At 47.7% G+C, this 17,862-nt stretch overlaps 1 protein-coding gene across 5 annotated transcripts in view; it reads right to left on the bottom strand.

Moving 5' to 3' along the window:
- The window catches only part of LOC146401912 (uncharacterized), a 163,874-nt gene extending 151,759 nt beyond the window's left edge, over positions 1-12,115 (bottom strand). For all 5 annotated transcript variants that reach the window (XR_014809341.1, XR_014809342.1, XR_014809340.1 and 2 more), the window contains exons 1-2: positions 11,756-12,115; positions 10,184-10,535 (exon numbers count right to left, since the gene is read on the bottom strand). Coding sequence is in view for 1 of the 5 variants with exons in the window: in XM_084967059.1 (XP_084823185.1) it covers positions 10,184-10,308 (125 nt within the window). In the remaining 4 variants the exon portion in view is untranslated. The remainder of the gene's footprint in view (positions 1-10,183; positions 10,536-11,755) is intronic.
- Between the last annotated feature and the right edge of the window lie 5,747 nt (positions 12,116-17,862).

The raw sequence follows: 17,862 nt of genomic DNA, 5'->3' as shown, positions 1-17,862 counted from the left end.
ATCACCCCCTCCTCCCTGACCGAAATCCAGCATCCCATTTCCCAGTCTATTTCCGTGTTCTACACATGAAAAAAGAAATAATCAAAGCAGCCTTTAACAGAGAAAACCTGGAAACAACATCAATGCCAAGAGCAGGGGACTAGTGAGGAAATTATCACCCATCTCCGAGTCATAGCCCATCTCCGCGTCCACGTCCACGTTGCAACACCATGCAGTTATTAGAATCACGAGTGAGAATATTTTGCAGGCAACAAGTTATATTTTGCACAGAGAAGGAAATAGGTTAGGACAGAGGACAAAAAGCATGACCTTATTTTTGCAACAAAAGTGTATCTCTTGACATTTGCATGGATGTGTGCAGGAAAGAGACTGGATACATTTAGAGCAGTTTGTTGCTGGCTGGTGAGAACACAGATGCATAGTAGCTCAATCTTAGTTTTGTTTGGCTCCTAAATTTTCTAAAATAAGCAGGTATCACTTCTATAATAAGACAAAAGAAGATGCATTTTAAAAGGAGGTATGTGTTCCTGTCTTTATCGTTATAAGGCATAATCTTATCCAAGCGGTGGGATGCTTGTATCCAAAGCACTGTAGTTATGAAGGTACTTTGTAAATACAGGGGCTGATCGCTCTCGCCCAGAGGTTGGCATCTGAGGGTCCACAGCAACGCTGTCACCCAGGGGACATTCGGTAACGTCTAGAGACATTTTGGTCGTCACAACTAGAGGAAGTACTACTAGCATCTAGTGCATAAAGCCCATGGATGCGGCGACACATCCTGCAATTCACAGGACAGCCCCCCTTGCAGAGAAAGATCTGGCCTCAAATGTCAATAGCGGAGCTCGCTTTGATCAATATCACTGTCAAGAGACATTGCCTACCACTAACATTTATTCAAGGGGGCACATTTGTGTGACCAAAGAAGTCATTACCCGTGCGTTCCCAGGCCAGACCAAAAACCCTCTAAGTGTCCCCAGCTGCATCTGCCTGACACCAAACATTCCAATTAAAAGCAAAATTTGATTAGGTATCCAATTACTAACGCGCACGGGGTACGACAATTTGCTGGAAACAGCATGGTCACCCACAGGCGCGATCGTGAAGGGGAAGCAAACAGAAATACCTTCTCACGCCAAGAGGCGACGGCTGGGTCTGCTGCAAGGCTGGGAGGGCACAGCCATCTGCTGAGAGCGGTCCTGCTGGACCTGTTTTGTCGAGAGCCTACAGTTTTGAACACGGTTTGTCTGGCGCCCTTCACAAGCACTACATTAACTTGAGTTCATTTGAAATTCATCATTTCCAAAGAGATACAAGACACAGGAGGTTTCGTTTCCAGGATTTTAAATGTCAGGCATCCAAAATGGGCTGTGCAGACACAGCATCTGGAAGGCGATGTTTTTGAAATTTATCTACAAACAGGAGCAGCTCCCTAAGCTAGGCTTTTTCAGAAAAAAAAAAAAAAAAAAGGCAGCATCCTTTGGAACCCGCAAGACCGGTAAGCCTGATGGGCCTCCCTCTTCGAAAAACAGAAGAGTTCAAGTTAAAGACCAAGCACGTGCTCGAGCGATGCCCTCTCAGGACCGCAAGACCACCTGGTGTTCAGCAGAAGAACCCACCAAAAGAACTTCCTTTCACACTCAAGGAAAAATTAAGTGCTGGGCTCCAGCTTCCCCAGCCTCCATGCTCTTCCTCCAACAAGCCAGGCACACTCCTAACTCAGGGCCTATGCATTGGCTTTTCCTTCTAGAATGTTCCACTTGGCTCCCTCCTAAGCCCTTTTCAACCATGATCCCTTTTCAATAAGGTCGCCCTAACCCCACTTTTTAATACCATATTCGGTCCCTCCCAGAACCGCATCCTTTGGCATTCTTAACCTCCTTAAACTGCTCTGTTTCTTTTTTCTAACATATGCACATCCCATATTTCTTTGTCATTTATTATCTCCTCCTCCCTGAAGAAGGTAAGTTTTAGAAAGGCAGGGCTTATTTTCTTCGCTGGGATCCCAAACGCCTACAGCAGTGCCAAGGAATTTACTGAATGTCTTCTCTGTGCTCAGTGCGTAACAGTGGAGTCGAAAATGGTTTTGCTTCCTTAAAACAGGTTGTTAATTAAACAAACCTTGAGTTATTTTCAGAGACAGCCCTGCCCATGTGCAAGATGGGAACCTGTGTCTCCAGGATGACCCCCTAACCAAGAATTCAGTCTATGGAACTCAAAGAACGGAGGTGTAGCCACAAGAGCCCTCTAGGAGGCGAGAAGCCCTTCAAGGAGGAAAACCTGGCTTCTGGCAGCTGACGGTCACATGTGGACTGATTCGAGACTAGCCATTCGGCTTGTCCCCTCAACCCCTTAAGTTTCACTCAGAACCCCGGAGAGAAGAAACAGATTGGAGACCCACCTCTTTGCCAGTGGACCTCAAAATAAAGCTTTTTCTTTGCTCAAAAGCTGGTGCCATTGTATGCGTCTGTACTCATCAGGCAGTGAGCCCTTGCTGGGGAACAAATGTGATACAGCTGTAGAAAGATGATGGCATAAACACTCGCCACCATGTCTGAGAAAACTACCAGCCAAATGAGTGAAGGAAAGTCTCCAGGGTACTTGGACGAGCTCACGATGGTTTCTGTTGCTTGCAACCCAACGGTGTCTAACCAGTGTGACCAGTTCTCAGTGCTGGTTCTCAAGGAATGCTGTGGGAATTTGGAGAGGGGCAAACATGAGTGCAGGCCAAGTCTTTCTGGATGAACCATGGATTCTCAAGCCACGAAGCAGTCTAGGGAAGCACCAGCCTCTTGCTGAATGCCTGAATTCCCTCCTCCACTTCACCGCGGAATAATGACCAGCTCATGGGTTCTATTCCTCTGAACCTCCTCCAGGACTCCTGTGCCCCTGGAGATGTCTGGTACTTGGATTGGAAATGCAGAATTTCAGGTAGAGTTTGGGCATCACCACTCTGGGTCTCCACGAAGTACTGCCATGAGTGCAGCCCCACTGAAAGCCTCAGGTTTAGTCCAGCAGCACTGAGATCCACCCAGGGCCACTGGAAATATTCCTTAAACAGGACAGGTGACACCATTTCCTTTGAGGAAAAGAGTAGAGGCACAGGAACCACAAGACTGGAACAGCACCCACAGACGAACATACATCAAGAGAACTGAGACCACAAGCTTGAAGTCTGCATGCCCTGGAGTGGCTGAGGGGTCTTAGGCAAGGGCTTGCAACCTTCTGAGCCCCAGTCCCCTCCCTCGTGACATGGGAACAATGACTGTGGTGGCCTCACAAATTTTGTTGGGTTTAAATAAGATAATACATACAGAGCCAGGAGCTCAGGGTAGGCACTGCCTCTGATCAACCACCACCACAATGACCATGGTCGGGCTCCACAGGAGGAAGCCTCTGAGATAAAAACGAAGCTGTAGGAAAAAATCAGCAGAAAAGTATAAAAGAAGAATCAGGGAAGAGATGCCAGACGGGAAGCTGTTGGAGCAATTGAGATGCACGTTAAAGAGGGTGGCCATGCAAAGGAAAAGGGTGACACCAAAAGGACAGGAGTGGGTGACAGATGCGATGGCTACCTCATCAGTGGCCAGAGACCTCCATGTGCCAAAGGATACCTGACCACTACTAGATGCCCGTAACCACTGTTGCATGGATTTATGAATTACTTGTGTGTGTATATAGGTAAAAATATGGACATAGATGTATACAGGTATTTATACATGTATATGCATATAAAATCTGTATGCAGACACACAGACACATATATTCTACACAGTTAACATTTATATATAATTATGTATGTGTATGTATATAGATTTAACTCTCAAAAGGATCTGAATCTGTTTGTAAGAAAAATATACACATGAATTAGGACAAAAATTAAGACAGTATGAAGAGTCTGCCTTTAGGAAGAAGTAAAAAGTGATGTGCCAGGAAGCTCCCTTCATCAGTGACAACACGGAATTGTGAGCTCCCTGTTGGCCAAGGTGATAAAGGAGACTCACTCTATTGCTAACCCCCACTGCCTCCACAACAAGCCTACAAATGAATCTGGAAGAACAAAAGTTACCTTTCAAATGTCTTGGTAATCATATACCTCAGCTCTTCATAGAAGGACAGGCAATGTCATCAACAAGTCTCCCCCAAACACAAAAATGTTCTGTAATTTGATTTTTTTCTGTCAAAATCTTCTATAAATCTCAAGGGTATAACACGAAATGAAAGTTCAGCATAGGCGCTTTTTGCCCCCAATCATGGTATTTTTAAAAATGATGAACTGGTTGCGTTTCTTTTTTCTGCCACCGACTGTGATGGGGAGCTCCCGGTCGGTCACAGGCCTGCCAGCTGACAGCACGTGTCCACAGCCAAATGCTTCAGGACAATGTCTCCCACCCTCCATTTCCATTTGCCTGGGGTCAGCTTTTAACGACCAGAGCTACCAGCACTTCACACTGTGCAAGTGGCAGTTTAGCTGATACTGATTTGTCCACGCATGTCCACATGGGCACAATAAGATACATCTGAAGTGAGTGTCACACACTTTTGCAAAGATCGGCCACAGACCTTCCATTGCTTCGTGGATTTTTTTGGTTGCCTTCCTGGGTCAGTCAACAAACAGCTTATCTCAGAGTTCCTGTCGTGGCTCAGTGGTTAACAAACCCACCTAGGAACCATGAGGACATGGGTTCGATCCCTGGCCTTGCACAGTGGGTTAAGGATCTGACATAGTGTCTGTGAGGTTGCAGGTCCTATCCCTGGCTTTGCTCAGAGCATTAAAGGATTCGGTGTTGCCAGGAGCTGTGGTGTAGGTCACAGATGCGGCTCAGATCCAGCCTTGCTGTGGCTGTGGTGTAGGCCAACAGCTGTAGCTCCAATTGGACCCCTAGCCTGGGAACCTCCATATGCCATGGGTGCGGCCCTAAAAAGACAAAAGACAAAAAAACAAAACAAAACAAAAGACAGCTTATCTCTGGCAAGGTGGCATCAGCGGGGTGCTGAGGCTTAGGGGGACCTCGACTTGCTCACAGTTGTTCCCAAGCTCAGGTCCAACTGCCTGCCATTCAAAAGCTACTACTCAAGAGGCAAGAGGTGGCAGAAGGAACATCTTCTTCAATCCGGAGGCCAGCAGCCAGGGGAGGAGGCAGCGCCCCCACTGCCAATCACTGGGCAAGAGATTCTAAAGGGGAGATCCGGGGCCCACAGGCAGAGATGGGGGGTTACATGCAAAACAGCACAGTCGGCGCTGACAGTCATCTTGAAACGGGACTTAGGGTGGTCTGACCAGTGTCATCGCGATTGGTTCAAGTCCAGTTAATCTTCAGCTCCAGGGTCTGTTTGTCCCCATTTCTTTGAAGCTCGTTCTCAGAATTGTGGCCACAGTCCGTCATCATGTAGGTAACGTCTTCCACCCAGCGGGATTTTCAGTATCTACAAAACAGCTCAGGGGAGATGGTTCCGAATATTACCTACAGCGCTTGCAGAAGAACCAAAGGCCCTTAACTTGGCTTAATAGCGAAACTCTTAGGATTTGGGTTTGCTTGATTGTTTCCCTTTGTCTCTGCCTTTTATCATTTCTCAAATTACACACAGTCCTTGGCTCAAGTTTTTCTAAAGACAAGAGGGAAGCAGGGAACCAGAAGGGGGTTCTGTCCTGGGAAAGGCCCCCATGGCATCTCACTCGGTTTCACAGTCCAGACCAGAACGGGCAGGAACAGGGAACGGGGGTTACGACAGAGAGACAGGCAAAGCCCTGTGGGTGCTTTTAGAAGGAGGACCATGGCCGCCCACAGCGAGCCACCCATCGCCCCGAGGATGCTGTGAATGGGCACAGGTGGTGCCCACCCCGCAAGCTCACCCACCCACAGGGGCAACCTCTCCCAGGAGGATGAACACCCCTTCATGTGGCATAATTAAAAGAAATGACAAAAAGAGACCCGCCTCCCCCCCACCTTGAAAATCAGAAACCCAGACAGCATAAATAACGACAAGGAGTGTCTCTCAGGCACCAATGACAAGGAGAGACGTTGTGCTCCCAACAAAGGAGGCGGACAATGGCAAAGCTCTTGGCTGAAAAGGGAGCACGTCTGTCTACAGTGCAAGGCCCGCCACACGCTGCCAAGTACCTGTGGGTGCTTAATAAATGCCTTTGACGGATGATGAATGCCGTCATTATTCCATCTGCCATTCTAGTTTTTCGTGAATGAACCTTCCTTATCCATCTTTAGAACCACGATGTCAACAGTATTAATTCAGCCGTCTCCCATACCCGGTGCTTTGCTAAATTCCGGTCCTCAAACCTTGTCACAAAACAATGCGTTTGATTTTTGCCGTGTCACCTGCCAGTATCCAAGAACATTTAACTTCGAGGCCATCTTCACAAATGCTACCGCACAGTGTGACGCTTAGAGAACAGAAAAGACCTCTTTTCCAGGTTCCGATCTAGAGCGATACTTTCATTTTTCACGTGCTATTGAAGACGCCTTTCACAAGGCTCTTTGATATTAGCAATATATGATTTTTGGAAACAAAAAGCCATTGTTTCTCCAAGCAGTTGCTCGAAAAGTAAACACTCGGCTCTTGCTCGTGAACGACAATCATTTCCAATTTATGTTTTGAAGGCTTTGCTATGTACAGGCGGGTGGGCACAAAACCAAAAAACACACAGATGGTTTTTCATACACCCAAAGAGTACCTCCTGGTCCACCGGTCATTCTGAACTCCAGTTACCACTTTAGCCTTCAAAGTCAAGCTGAGGGCCCTTCTCCAGGCAGGCTGAATAATCTCTTCTTCCTCTGAAATTATAAAATCTGTTTTTTCTAACGCTCGTTTGACAAATTACACAAAAACTCTTCTCCCCCTCCCTCCCTCCCTCCTTCCCTTCTCTCCCCAAGCAAGGAGGCTACTGACTGTAAACAGACATCAGGCCCAAAGTTCAGGCAAATGAATGGGAATCTGACAGTCCTGCTGGCAGAGCGCTTGTCGCAGAGGCAAAACAGACCATCAGTGACAAAGCAGAGTCGCATATGAGGAGGATCATCAAAGCAGGCTGAGTGGCATGCCGGGGACAAGAAGTGGGAGTCGCGAGTTGGTGGGGGAACTTGGAGAGAAGGGGAACGTGAATGTGGCTGGAGGGATGCTGTGACTGTGTCACACGTGGCTGGAGGGATGCTGTGACTGTGTCACACGTGGCTGGAGGGATGCTGTGACTGTGTCACACGTGGCTGGAGGGATGCTGTGACCGTGTCACACGTGGCTGGAGGGATGCAATGACTATGTCACAGGCAGAGGTGTGTGTTGGGGAGGGGAGCATCCGAGGCAGAGGAAAACCTGCTTAGAGGTGGGAAGATGAAACAGTGCACTTGTCAAGAGCAAGTAGCCCAGCGGGCTCCAGGGCAAGATGGATCAAGGTGGCATTGGGTCAGATTACAAAGGGGGTCACATCCCAGCCTAAGAGTCTGGATGTTACCTGGACAAACTCATACGCTGGGTGGCTCAAAGCAGGTGCTCACCCTTCCAGATACTGAGGAGTCATCACGTGTGTTTAAGACACACAGTGGGGCAAATCCAGTTACTGGGGAGCCTGAAGCTTAAAGCAGTTGGGGGGCCCTTTAAGAAAATGAATGTAATAACCTGCATAGGAAAAAAGAATGGATATATTTATATGTCTAACTGATTCACTTTGCTGTACACCTGAAACTAATACAACATTGTAAGTCAACTGTACTCTGATAAAGTTAAAAAGAAAGAAGGGAGGAAGGAAAGAGAGAAAGAAAGAAAGACAGACATATGACCCTGTGAAAATGTGAAAGGGATCCATGGGAGTAGCTCTCTGGCTTAAATTTCTTCAGCTTTCTTAACCTCTAGGCATGATTAGATGCCTAGCAACAGGAAAAGTCAGGCAAGAGTGAAGATAGATTAGAAAGGGGACTAGGAGTTCCCTCTGTGGCTCAGTGGGTTAAGAATCTGACTGCGGCGGCTCCAATCTCCTGGGAGACGTGGCTTTTATCCCCAGCCTGGCACAGTGGGTTAAAGGAACCAGCGCTGCAGCACATAGGTATTTCTCTCTTGTGCCAGCATGTGATGGGCATAGTGCTTGTTTATCAGCCCAACTATATGGTAAGTTAGATGGGGTGTTGATACTTCACTTTTACCCACTGCAGAATCAAGACATACTGTAGTGATGCTGGGTAATCAATTAATTACGGTAGATGATATTTGGTACCCTCGTTAACAAACTCTGCCTCTCTCATTTTTTTCCTGAAAATGGTAACTGAGTCCATATGATGTGCCAAGTACTAGGAATACAGCACCCACTCTGTGTCAAGGAAATGGGAATAAATACTAAGGCTTTGCTCACAGCCCCCGATAAGCTCACAGCCCATAAGAAAGACCATGTCACCATGATACCGAAGATTTATTGAGCGCCTGATGCAAGATAAGGTAGTTTGAATTATATACCTCTTTGACTCCTATCAATCTGGGAGTCAGGCAATATTATGACTCTGCTGACACAAAGGAGGCCATGTGGCAAGGGAGTGTGGGTGTCAACACGTGAGCCTAGGACGTCTGCCTTCAGAGTCTACAATTAGAACCGCACACACCAGATGACCAGAATTTGACAGAAACATAAAAATCTGGTAGCAGCAGAGGGCAACACAAGCCCTGCCGGAGAGAGGTACAGGAGGCATTTAGGGGGACGCAGCCAACTCTTGGAGTCAGGGATGGCTGCAAAAAGGAAGGCTTGAGTTGGGTCTTATAGAATCAATAGGAGCTTACCAAACAGATGAAGAGAAGGGAAAAGCATTGCAGACAGGGGGAACAGCAGGTACGAAAAGAGAATTCTGAGCACCCATGCCTGTAGTTTCAAGCTATGACCAAGCCACCTAAATAGCCCCTTATTTGGACCCATGAAGAAGAACACACAGCACAGGGAGGGATTTTTTGGAGCAAATCCTCAAGGCTGGGATTCACGGCTCCAAGAGGTAACTATCGCAATAAGGAAGCGAACAGGATAGAGATTCCGTGCAGCATAATTCTTCAGGAGTCCAAATGAGGCTAACAAAAGAAATTAAACACAACGCTGTGTCACGGCACCCTGGCACATGTGTCAACTTAGAATTTCAAATAAAATTAGAAGATCCTTCTAATAATTATATAGGATGGCATATAAGGTCCAGGGCAAGCACATGTGGCCACAAGTGACTAATCGTATTTTGCAAAAAAGCATCCGGGGCTGACCCTTCTCAGGATAATATCGCGGGCAAGTCAGAGAGGAGGAAAGGTTACCAGCGGTTAATGTTAAATAGTAATCCATCCGCCGGGCGCCCCCACCCCCTCCTCCATATTCATAGGAAACGACCGTCCATCCATATTCATCGCCATCCGCGGAGTTTCAAAGTAGCCAATGCAAGCTTGGAAGATTTCAGTTCTGATAAAAGTGCTCCCAGAGATGAATGCCACAGGCTTCCCCCAACAACCTCAAAATAAAACGCCTAAACGGAAACAGCAGGTGCATGGGGATGGGGCAAGTTGGAACAAGTCTGGTTTTCCTTAAAACAGCACGACGTGCCTCCCAAGATTGGGTGTTAGCCAGGCCCTGTGCCCAAGAGCTTCCAAGTGTGGGCTCTGGGCTCAGATGGGCTGAGTGGAATCCCAGCTCCACTGCTTATTCCGAGGGCAAGCTACATCCCTGCTCTCCGCCTCCGCAGTGCTCCCGCAACAGGGAAGAACAAACCAGACTCCACATCAGATCTCTGTCTTTTACTTAAACCTTTGTCTTCTACTGCTTCGGCTGCCAATTAAGAATGTTGCCCAGAGGCTGAAATACTCAGACAGCCCATGCTCAAGGCTCTGACCTTTAAGGGAATAACATTTTCCCATTCATACAGATATAAAAAGTTGCAGAACAGAGAACAGCAGTTTGTCTTGTTGGAGGATTACAAGGACATCGTGACCTGACCTATGTGCACAGCGGCAAGAACAAAAGATTCCTTCACCAAGAAGTTTGCAACAACCGACCACTCCCCTCCCTCGCTTTGCCCTGAAAAATGCAATAAACCTGCCATAGACCTTTCTCTGCTCCAGACTCTGACATTTCAGTTTGTCTGGCCTCACTGTGCTTTGGGCACATGAACTCGCATCCGGTGACACTTCTCCTAGGTCAACTGGCCATATTAACAGTACCTACCTCAAATGAGCGTATTCATGCGGCCATGGCTCGGGCCCGGTGCTTGGCAGAGCAGCAGGGTGCAGCCATAAGCTTTCTCTGTGATTCTTGTCTCTGGTGCTTCCAAGATGTGATACAGGTGCCATCAGGCCCGATTTTGAGATGAGAGAAGGATCAGGAATGGGCTTGTGGGGGGCTCAGGTGCCCAACAGCTGCGGGAGGGCCTGCCACTCACTCCCACTGGTCCACACCTCTCAGTGTTGCTCTTGGAAGCGTGAGGAGCTGAGGCTGGGGCCACACATCTCGCTCCATTAAAGGGCCTGCCCTGGCAAATCGTCCTCAAAAGCCTCAGACTTCCTTCGGGAAGGGCCTTCTACAAAGAACAGAACAGCGTTAAAACTCTTCCAAGAACAGAGTTAACTGCAAACTTCCCCTCTGCCAGGCCCCAGCGGGTTTCAGCTTTGCATTTTTCATTGATTGAGGCTAATCAGTGAGATGGCTGCGTCTTCCCACGTTTCTTTGCTCTGCACCCACCCTCTCAAGTGAGGTCCCCATCCCTATCGGGTCTAAGGAGGGCAGTCTGGAGTTTTGCAAAGTGCTCACAAACACAAAATCACCTCCCATCGTCACCACGACCTTGCAGCCAAGACACGTGTGTATTACGGTTTTCTTCAATTCCATAGAGAAGGAAATGCAGACAAGAAAATTTACGGAATTGCCTAAAAAGTCACACTGCAGTAGGAGACGCTTGACCCACGATTTTTGACTAGGGGGAGGGGAGTTTCTACTTACTGCATGGGGGGGGGGGTCCTAGCGGGGGGCGGGGGGGGGATTGAGGAGGACCCTATGGAGTGATTGGTGGGGGTACTAATGGAAGTTAAGTTAGTGTAGAGCCCCTTAAAGCTCTTTCTGATATTTAGGTAAGGATCCCACGGGCCCGCTGTCAGCTTGGTTGTGATACCAGGTCTTGTGGGCATTAAATCCGAAAAGGCTAATTCTGGAAGCAGAGGACATTTCCAGGGCATCTGGGACCCTCTACAGGCATGAGGGCTTTGTGGTGACAACAGACTTGTAGGGCTAGAAATATGTGTACATGAAGACAAGAAGGGAGTTCCCTTTGTGGCTAAGCAAAAGGAACCCGGCTAGTATCCATGAGGATGCGGGTTTGGTCCCTGGTCTCGCTCAATGGGTTAGGGCTCCAGTGTTGTCAGTGAGCTGTGATGTAGGTCACAGACACAGCTCGGATCCTGCGTGGCCATGGCTGTGGCCTAGGCCTGCAACTGCGGCTCTGATCGAACCCCCCCCCTCCCCAGGCCTGGGAACTTCCACATGCTGTGGGTGAGGCCCTTAAAAAAAAAAAAGGCAACAAAAACAACCAAAGACTTGGTTGGGCAAGGTGGAGGAGTGAGCTGGGGACACTGACTTTTCTTTCCAAGTCCAGGACCTTGCCTTTTCTTTCCGAGCTGTGTTTACCGGGAGCGCGAGGTAGGCCCCGGGCAAGATCTCAGATCTCATCCCCATTCCTACCCACCCCAGATTTAGACAAACTAGAAACAAAGACTTCGGTTCACTTTACCCTGAAAAGAAACCCACCCCGGTGCAGAGTGGCGGCAAGATGGGGAGCCGAGACACCGGCTGCGCGTTAGATCCACAGGGTTAGTGGCTCCGGCAGACCTTGAGCTGGAGGCCCGGCTCCCTCGTCGTCGTCTCCCCGCGGCCCCGCGCATCCCAGCGGCACCAGGACCGGCGTCTTCAACCGCCTGCGTGTGCTCGCCTGCACCCGGCCGGGTGCCTGCGATGCGGGGGAGGTTTGGGGCGCGCCAGGCGGAAGGGCAGGTTCATTCGTAAAGAAAACGAGAGAAGAGCAAAAATATATATTAAATACAGTTAAACACACACGAGACTGAAAACGCCGCGCCCGGAAGCCAAAAAAAAAAAAAAAAAAAAAAAAAACGAGCTCCCATTTGAACCCCGCTGCGCCCCCGCCAGGCGCGCGGGCCTGATGTTCCCGAGCCACCTTCCGGTCCTCTGATGGCAGGGGTGCCAAGGCAGACCCACGCCCACCCCCTGCAACTCTGGGGCTGGAGACAAGGATTGTCATCGCGGGGAGAACTGATCTCGTCAAATTAGGCTGCTCTTTAGAAAGAGAAAAAAAGTTATACAGTCTGAGGGGATTTCGGAACGAGTGCTTGCGCGCTCCTCGGGCGGCGGGCCAGAGCGCGCCTCTTGCGGGACGGGCTCTCTTGGCGCTGGACTTGCGCCACCCTTCGCTGTCACCCCAATAGCAGGGCACGCTGGCGCACGTTAATGGTTGCAAACCAGCTAGAGGTGAGGGGACTTCTTTGGGGGTCACTGATCCCGCTGCTTCCTCAATAGAGCCTCATTAAGGAGCCCAGAACTCTGGAGAGCCCGGGCTGGGCGCCGGGCTGCTGCGTTTTTACGCTCCGGGAGGGGAGAGCGCGCCACCCTTGCGCGGAGCCAGGCGATCTGGACCCTGCAGGGCCGACCCGGGCGATGTGGCTTCCCACGGCTTTTTAAAAACTATTATTATTATTTTTATTACCGTTGTTAAGTTCTTCTCAGCGGCGAAACTTGAGGAAAATGCGGAGCCGAACAGGGCTCTGGTCAGCGCACCAACATTTCATTCCTCCCCAAGAAACCAGGAAACAACTGTTGCCTCCTCCGATCTCCGCTGTCGCCCAGTCTTCCTTTTAGCCCTCGACCTCAGGACTCCAAGGGCGGAGACTGTCCCCTGGATCAACAACAGGTGGCTGGAGGCACGGGCTCCTAAAGCTGGCAGCCACCACCGGCTCCTCCCGCGCGCGTTGGTGCGCCTCCGCCCTTGGCTCAAATGCGCGCTGACCACCCGGTGCCCAATCGCTTCCTGATTCCCCGACCTCGCAGACCAGAGCAGCGCCTTCCAGCTGCCCACAAGCATTTTGCCTAAAAGGGATGCGAGATGGGTCACTAAAGTAATATAAAAACCCCGCTTGGATTTACAAATAGAATCATAAAACTGTAAGAGCTTGAATTTTTTTTTTTTTGAGGAGCTGGAATTTTTTTTTTTAATGAGAGGATGCCAAACAGATACCTCAAATAATAAAATAACCTCCGAACACGAGCAGTACGATGGAATAGAAGTGTGCAGCTGACCCCGTAATTTAAAGGGTTATAATAAGTAAAGAGTCCTGGTGTATTTCAGGCAGGTGACTGCATTGGGAAGCACAATGTACCCAGCGATGAGAAGTGCCTTTTTACCTTGACAAGGACAGTATGTCTCCATTTGGTGAGATGATCAAAAGTCTACGTTGAGACCTTTGCTGAATAGGCAGTCTGCAAACCCCGGCCCTCTTGATCCCCCAGGACCCTTTCACCCACCCTGGGAGAAATGCAAGGCCAGAATTCAGCCCCTTTATGTACAAAATGGGTAAACTGAGCCGCAGAGAGATGCACAGTCTTATCCAAGGCCCTTGAGGTAGTGACTAAGCCAGACTCGACTCAGTTGTCCAGAGAGTTACAGGAATGTGCACAGCAGCTAAGACACAATGGCCTGCCTGTGAGATTCTCAGGCCCATTCTACAGATGAGAAAACTGAGGCCAGGGGAGACTGAGTGACCACATCAAGCACTCCTGCCAGGAAGGGAAGGAAACAACGCTACAGATAGCGCCACCCTCTTCTGCCCCTGCTGCAGGTCTGAGACCGCCCACCCACCATTAGACTTGGGCTGCGGTTTCAGTTTGCTGTGACTCTGTCCAGAGAGCGGACCCCACCTCCACCCCAGTGGAATTTAAAAGTGGCTTTTCTGAACCATGGGGTTTTTCTGTTATTGCCACCTCATCTCCATAAGTGTAAAATTCCTCCAGAGCGGAGGTCCTGCAAGAAGCATCTTGGCCTGATCGGGGTTAAGCCGGCAGGTATGCTGGTCCTACCATCGAAAGCAAAGCCATGATTCTGAATCCTGCATCATTGTTTTAAGAGGCACAAGTTCACAGCTTCCTGCGCAGAAGCCTCTTCATTTTCTTGGAGCTAAGCTTAATGCCTCTAAAAACTTGGCCTGCTATTATCCTTAGCTGTTAATTAAGCTTCGAAAACTTTACATTATGTTTACAGCGTGCTGTGTGAACTGCAAAATAAATTAGAACCCGCTGCAAAGAAATGGGAGTTTTCAGAAAATGGACCCAAAACCAAAGGCACGCCTCTTCTTGGAAAATATACCCACTGTTGATTTGTCTAAGGGAGGGAAATGGACTTGGGAAAAAGTTAACCTCGACTTCTTAAAAATAAAACATAATGCCTAAGTGTTCATAGTTTCCCCCTGGCATGGCAGTCTGAGTTGAATAATTCTGCAAAGACAAGGCAGTGAAGAAGAAATAAGGAGAGAGCAAGTAGAGGGTGTGAGAATGGCATTCCTTTGCCATATAGGAAACCACAAACACAGACGGCGTAAATCATTCATACAGTTAAAAGCAACAACAGAAAACAAAATTATAATATGGCTTAACTCAAGTTCTGTAGAAGATTCCCGGTAAATTTTGTATTTGCCTTTGATTTTTTAAGCAACCTGTGCTACATGCAGGAGACCAGAAATAGACTGAAAAGAAGGGCATAAACAAAACCTCACACAAGGAGAAACAGCTGATGTTTTGCAAACCTCTAGCCTAGAAGGTACTCTTAAAATATAGTCTTTAAAATATTGCTACTCAATTTAAAAAAAACGAAATAGGTATGCTTTGTTCCTTCTGTAAATTTCATATTTGGAAGAAAAAAAAAAGGAATTAGAAGGACTTGAAATCTGACCCTAAAAATTATTATTGTAAAATGGGGGAGATCTGTCAGCTTTTATGAACAGGGGAAAGAAACCTTGGGTTTAAATCAAATACATTCATTCCAAAAAAAAAAAAAAATCCTGCCAATTACTCACGGCAATTCAATTCTTGAAATTTTGAGAGGAGGAAGAGTAATCTTCAACCAGACTTCTTAAAATATTTGATAATTTGTTTTAAAATTAGGGCTCCACCCTGCAAAACAGTTGCAAAAATATCAATTTTAATCATCCTGGCTTCCAATTATACTCTTTCACCATGTTTTGTTATGAAAGCTGTGAGTGAAGAAAAAAAATAGATGGGGAAATAAAAATTAAAATTAAAAAAAAATAGAGAAAAGAAAGTAAAGGGGGTGTGTCTTCTAAAATACTAGCTTAGATCTGCATTAATACAGAAAGTTTCCAGGATACATTCACAAAATAGTTGTTAATAATATAAATTACCTAATCCCCCCTCTGCAAAAGAAAAAAAAAATTCTATTGTATTTCCTAATTTTAAGAAACATCTGGGGCATTCCCGTTGTGGCTCAGCAGTAATGAACCCAGCTAGCATCCATGGGGATGTGGGTTCAGTCCCCGGCATCGCTCAGTGGATTAAGGCTTTGGTGTTGCGGTGAGCTATGGTCTAGGTTGCAGATTGGTTCTGATCTGGCGTGGCTGTGGCTGTGGCTGTGGCGTAGGCCGGTGGCTACAGCTCCGATTGGACCCCTAGCCTGGAACCTCCATATGCCGCATGTGCGGCCCTAAAAAGCAATAAATAAATAAATAAATAACATCTGGCATTTTAAAACCTTTCTAAGAATTTCAAGCAAGAAGATATACAGAAAATGACACATAACTGTACTGTGACCGGTCGTTTTGAAGACTCTTCCCTTGTCTACCCCGCACCCGAGACAGTAAGTTAATGGAGATGAAGGGGATAGAGGCCTGGCCATATGTTGGTCTTTGTGAATAGAAGTTGCTTGCTTCCCTCCTTCTTTCCTTTTTTCTTTTGCTTTTCTTCCCTTTTATTTTTTTAATCCCATTGATTTATTTTTATGGGTTTTTTTCTTTTTACAGCTGCACCTGCATCATATGAAAGTCCCCAGACTAGGGGTCACATCAGAGCTGCAACTTCTGTCCTGTGCCACAGCCATAGCAAGACCGGATCCCAGCCCCATCTGGGACCTACACCACAGCTTGTGGCCATGCAGGATCCTGAACCCACTGAGGGAGGCCAGGGATTGAACCTGTATCCTCATGGACCCTATGTCTGGGTCTTAACCCCTGAGCCACAAAGGGAACTCCTAAAAATCCCTTTTATTTGAGAGATGAGAGAAGTAGCAAAGATCAGCATTTAAAGCCAAAAACCTTGACTCTGACACCCTCTCTCAGGTCCTGGCTATGACCTTTGTCTAGTTGTGGAATCTCACTGAAGACCTGGTTTCCTTCTGTAGACATGGATATGGATTTGAAAAGAATAAAGATGATAGTATAGCCATAGAAGTATAGATTCGGGCATAGATATGGCTGTGACCAGAGATATTGGAAAAAGATAGAGATACAGAAATATGGATATAGATAAAGATACAGAAAAGAGAGAGATAACGGATAGGAAAAAGATATCTATGTCAAAATAAAGAGTAATTAGAGATGATATGATGTTGATAATAAAGACAGTTATCTCGCCTACCTGGCAGGCTCCATGGCAAACAGGAGATATATGCCTTTGTTTTTTATTGTTTTTTTTTTTCATCAATTGAAAGTGTGACAAATATAACATCACCTCCACTCGAATGGTGCCTAGTGCTTTTTCAATGAATTTAGCTTCCTGAATACTATGTGGGTAAGAGGGTTTTGGAGGGGGGGCAGAATCTCATAATTGGGGTTCTGCCCCTGGATTCATTCTTCAATGCCTTTATTTCCTCCACAACCACTTATTTGAGTGCTTTGCAGGTAGAGAAGCGTGTTTGCGTGTCTTGACCGGCTTTTAAGCATGATTTCTAATGGTCAGATCAGTCACTAGCATTCATTGAGTACCTTTCTTTTTTTTTTTTTTTTTTTTTGTCTTTTTGCTATTTCTTTGGCCGCTCCTGCGGCATATGGAGGTTCCCAGGCTAGGGGTCAAATCGGAGCTGTAGCCGCCGGCCTACACCAGAGCCGCAGCAACGTGGGATCCGAGCCGCGTCTGCGATCTACACCACAGCTCACGGCAACGCCGGATCGCTAACCCACTGAGCAAGGGCAGGGACCGAACCCGCAACCTCATGGTTCCTAGTCGGATTCGTTAACCACTGCGCCATGATGGGAACTCCATTGAGTACCTTTCTTTAGCCAGGCACTGCAGACTTCACGCGGCCTCCCGCCTATGAATCGCTCACCGTCTCAATGCTAGAGGACTAGTTGGTCTCGATCTGTTTGGCTGGTGGGAAAATCCAGGCACCAAGAGCAGGCAGGGGTCCCCCAGCTGGTCAGGGGGCTCCTGACACAAGCTCAATCCTCAGCAGCCTGAGACCTCCATGACTTGTAAGAAAATAAATACAAGGCACAAAGAGTGGGTGCCTGATTTATCAGCAGGCAGGCATTTCTCTAGACAGGGATACAGACCCCAGCCAGCAACCCCAAGACTTTAATATTTCACTGGCAGAGGTAGGAGTTCCCCTTGTGGCTCAACGGAAATGAATCTAACATCCATGAGGATGCAGGTTCAGTCCCTGGCCCCAGTCGGTAGGTTAAGGATCTGGCGTTGCCATGAGCTGTGGTATGGATTGCAGACGTGGCTCAGATCTGACGTGTGGCTGGGGTATAGGCTGGCAGCTGTAGCTCCGATTCGACCCCTAGCCTGGGAACTTCCATATGCTGCAGGTGCGGCCCTAAAAAGACCAAAAAAAAAAATTT

This window comes from Sus scrofa, chromosome 7 (assembly GCF_054392235.1).
Source record: "Sus scrofa isolate SSC_HxYL_T2T_F1_AM1 chromosome 7, Sscrofa_HxYL_maternal_Yorkshire_Landrace_v2.0, whole genome shotgun sequence".
Classification (NCBI taxonomy): Eukaryota; Metazoa; Chordata; class Mammalia; order Artiodactyla; family Suidae; genus Sus; species Sus scrofa.
The sequence above is the reverse complement of the archived record's forward strand: the minus strand, read 5'-3'. Positions and strand labels throughout refer to the sequence as shown.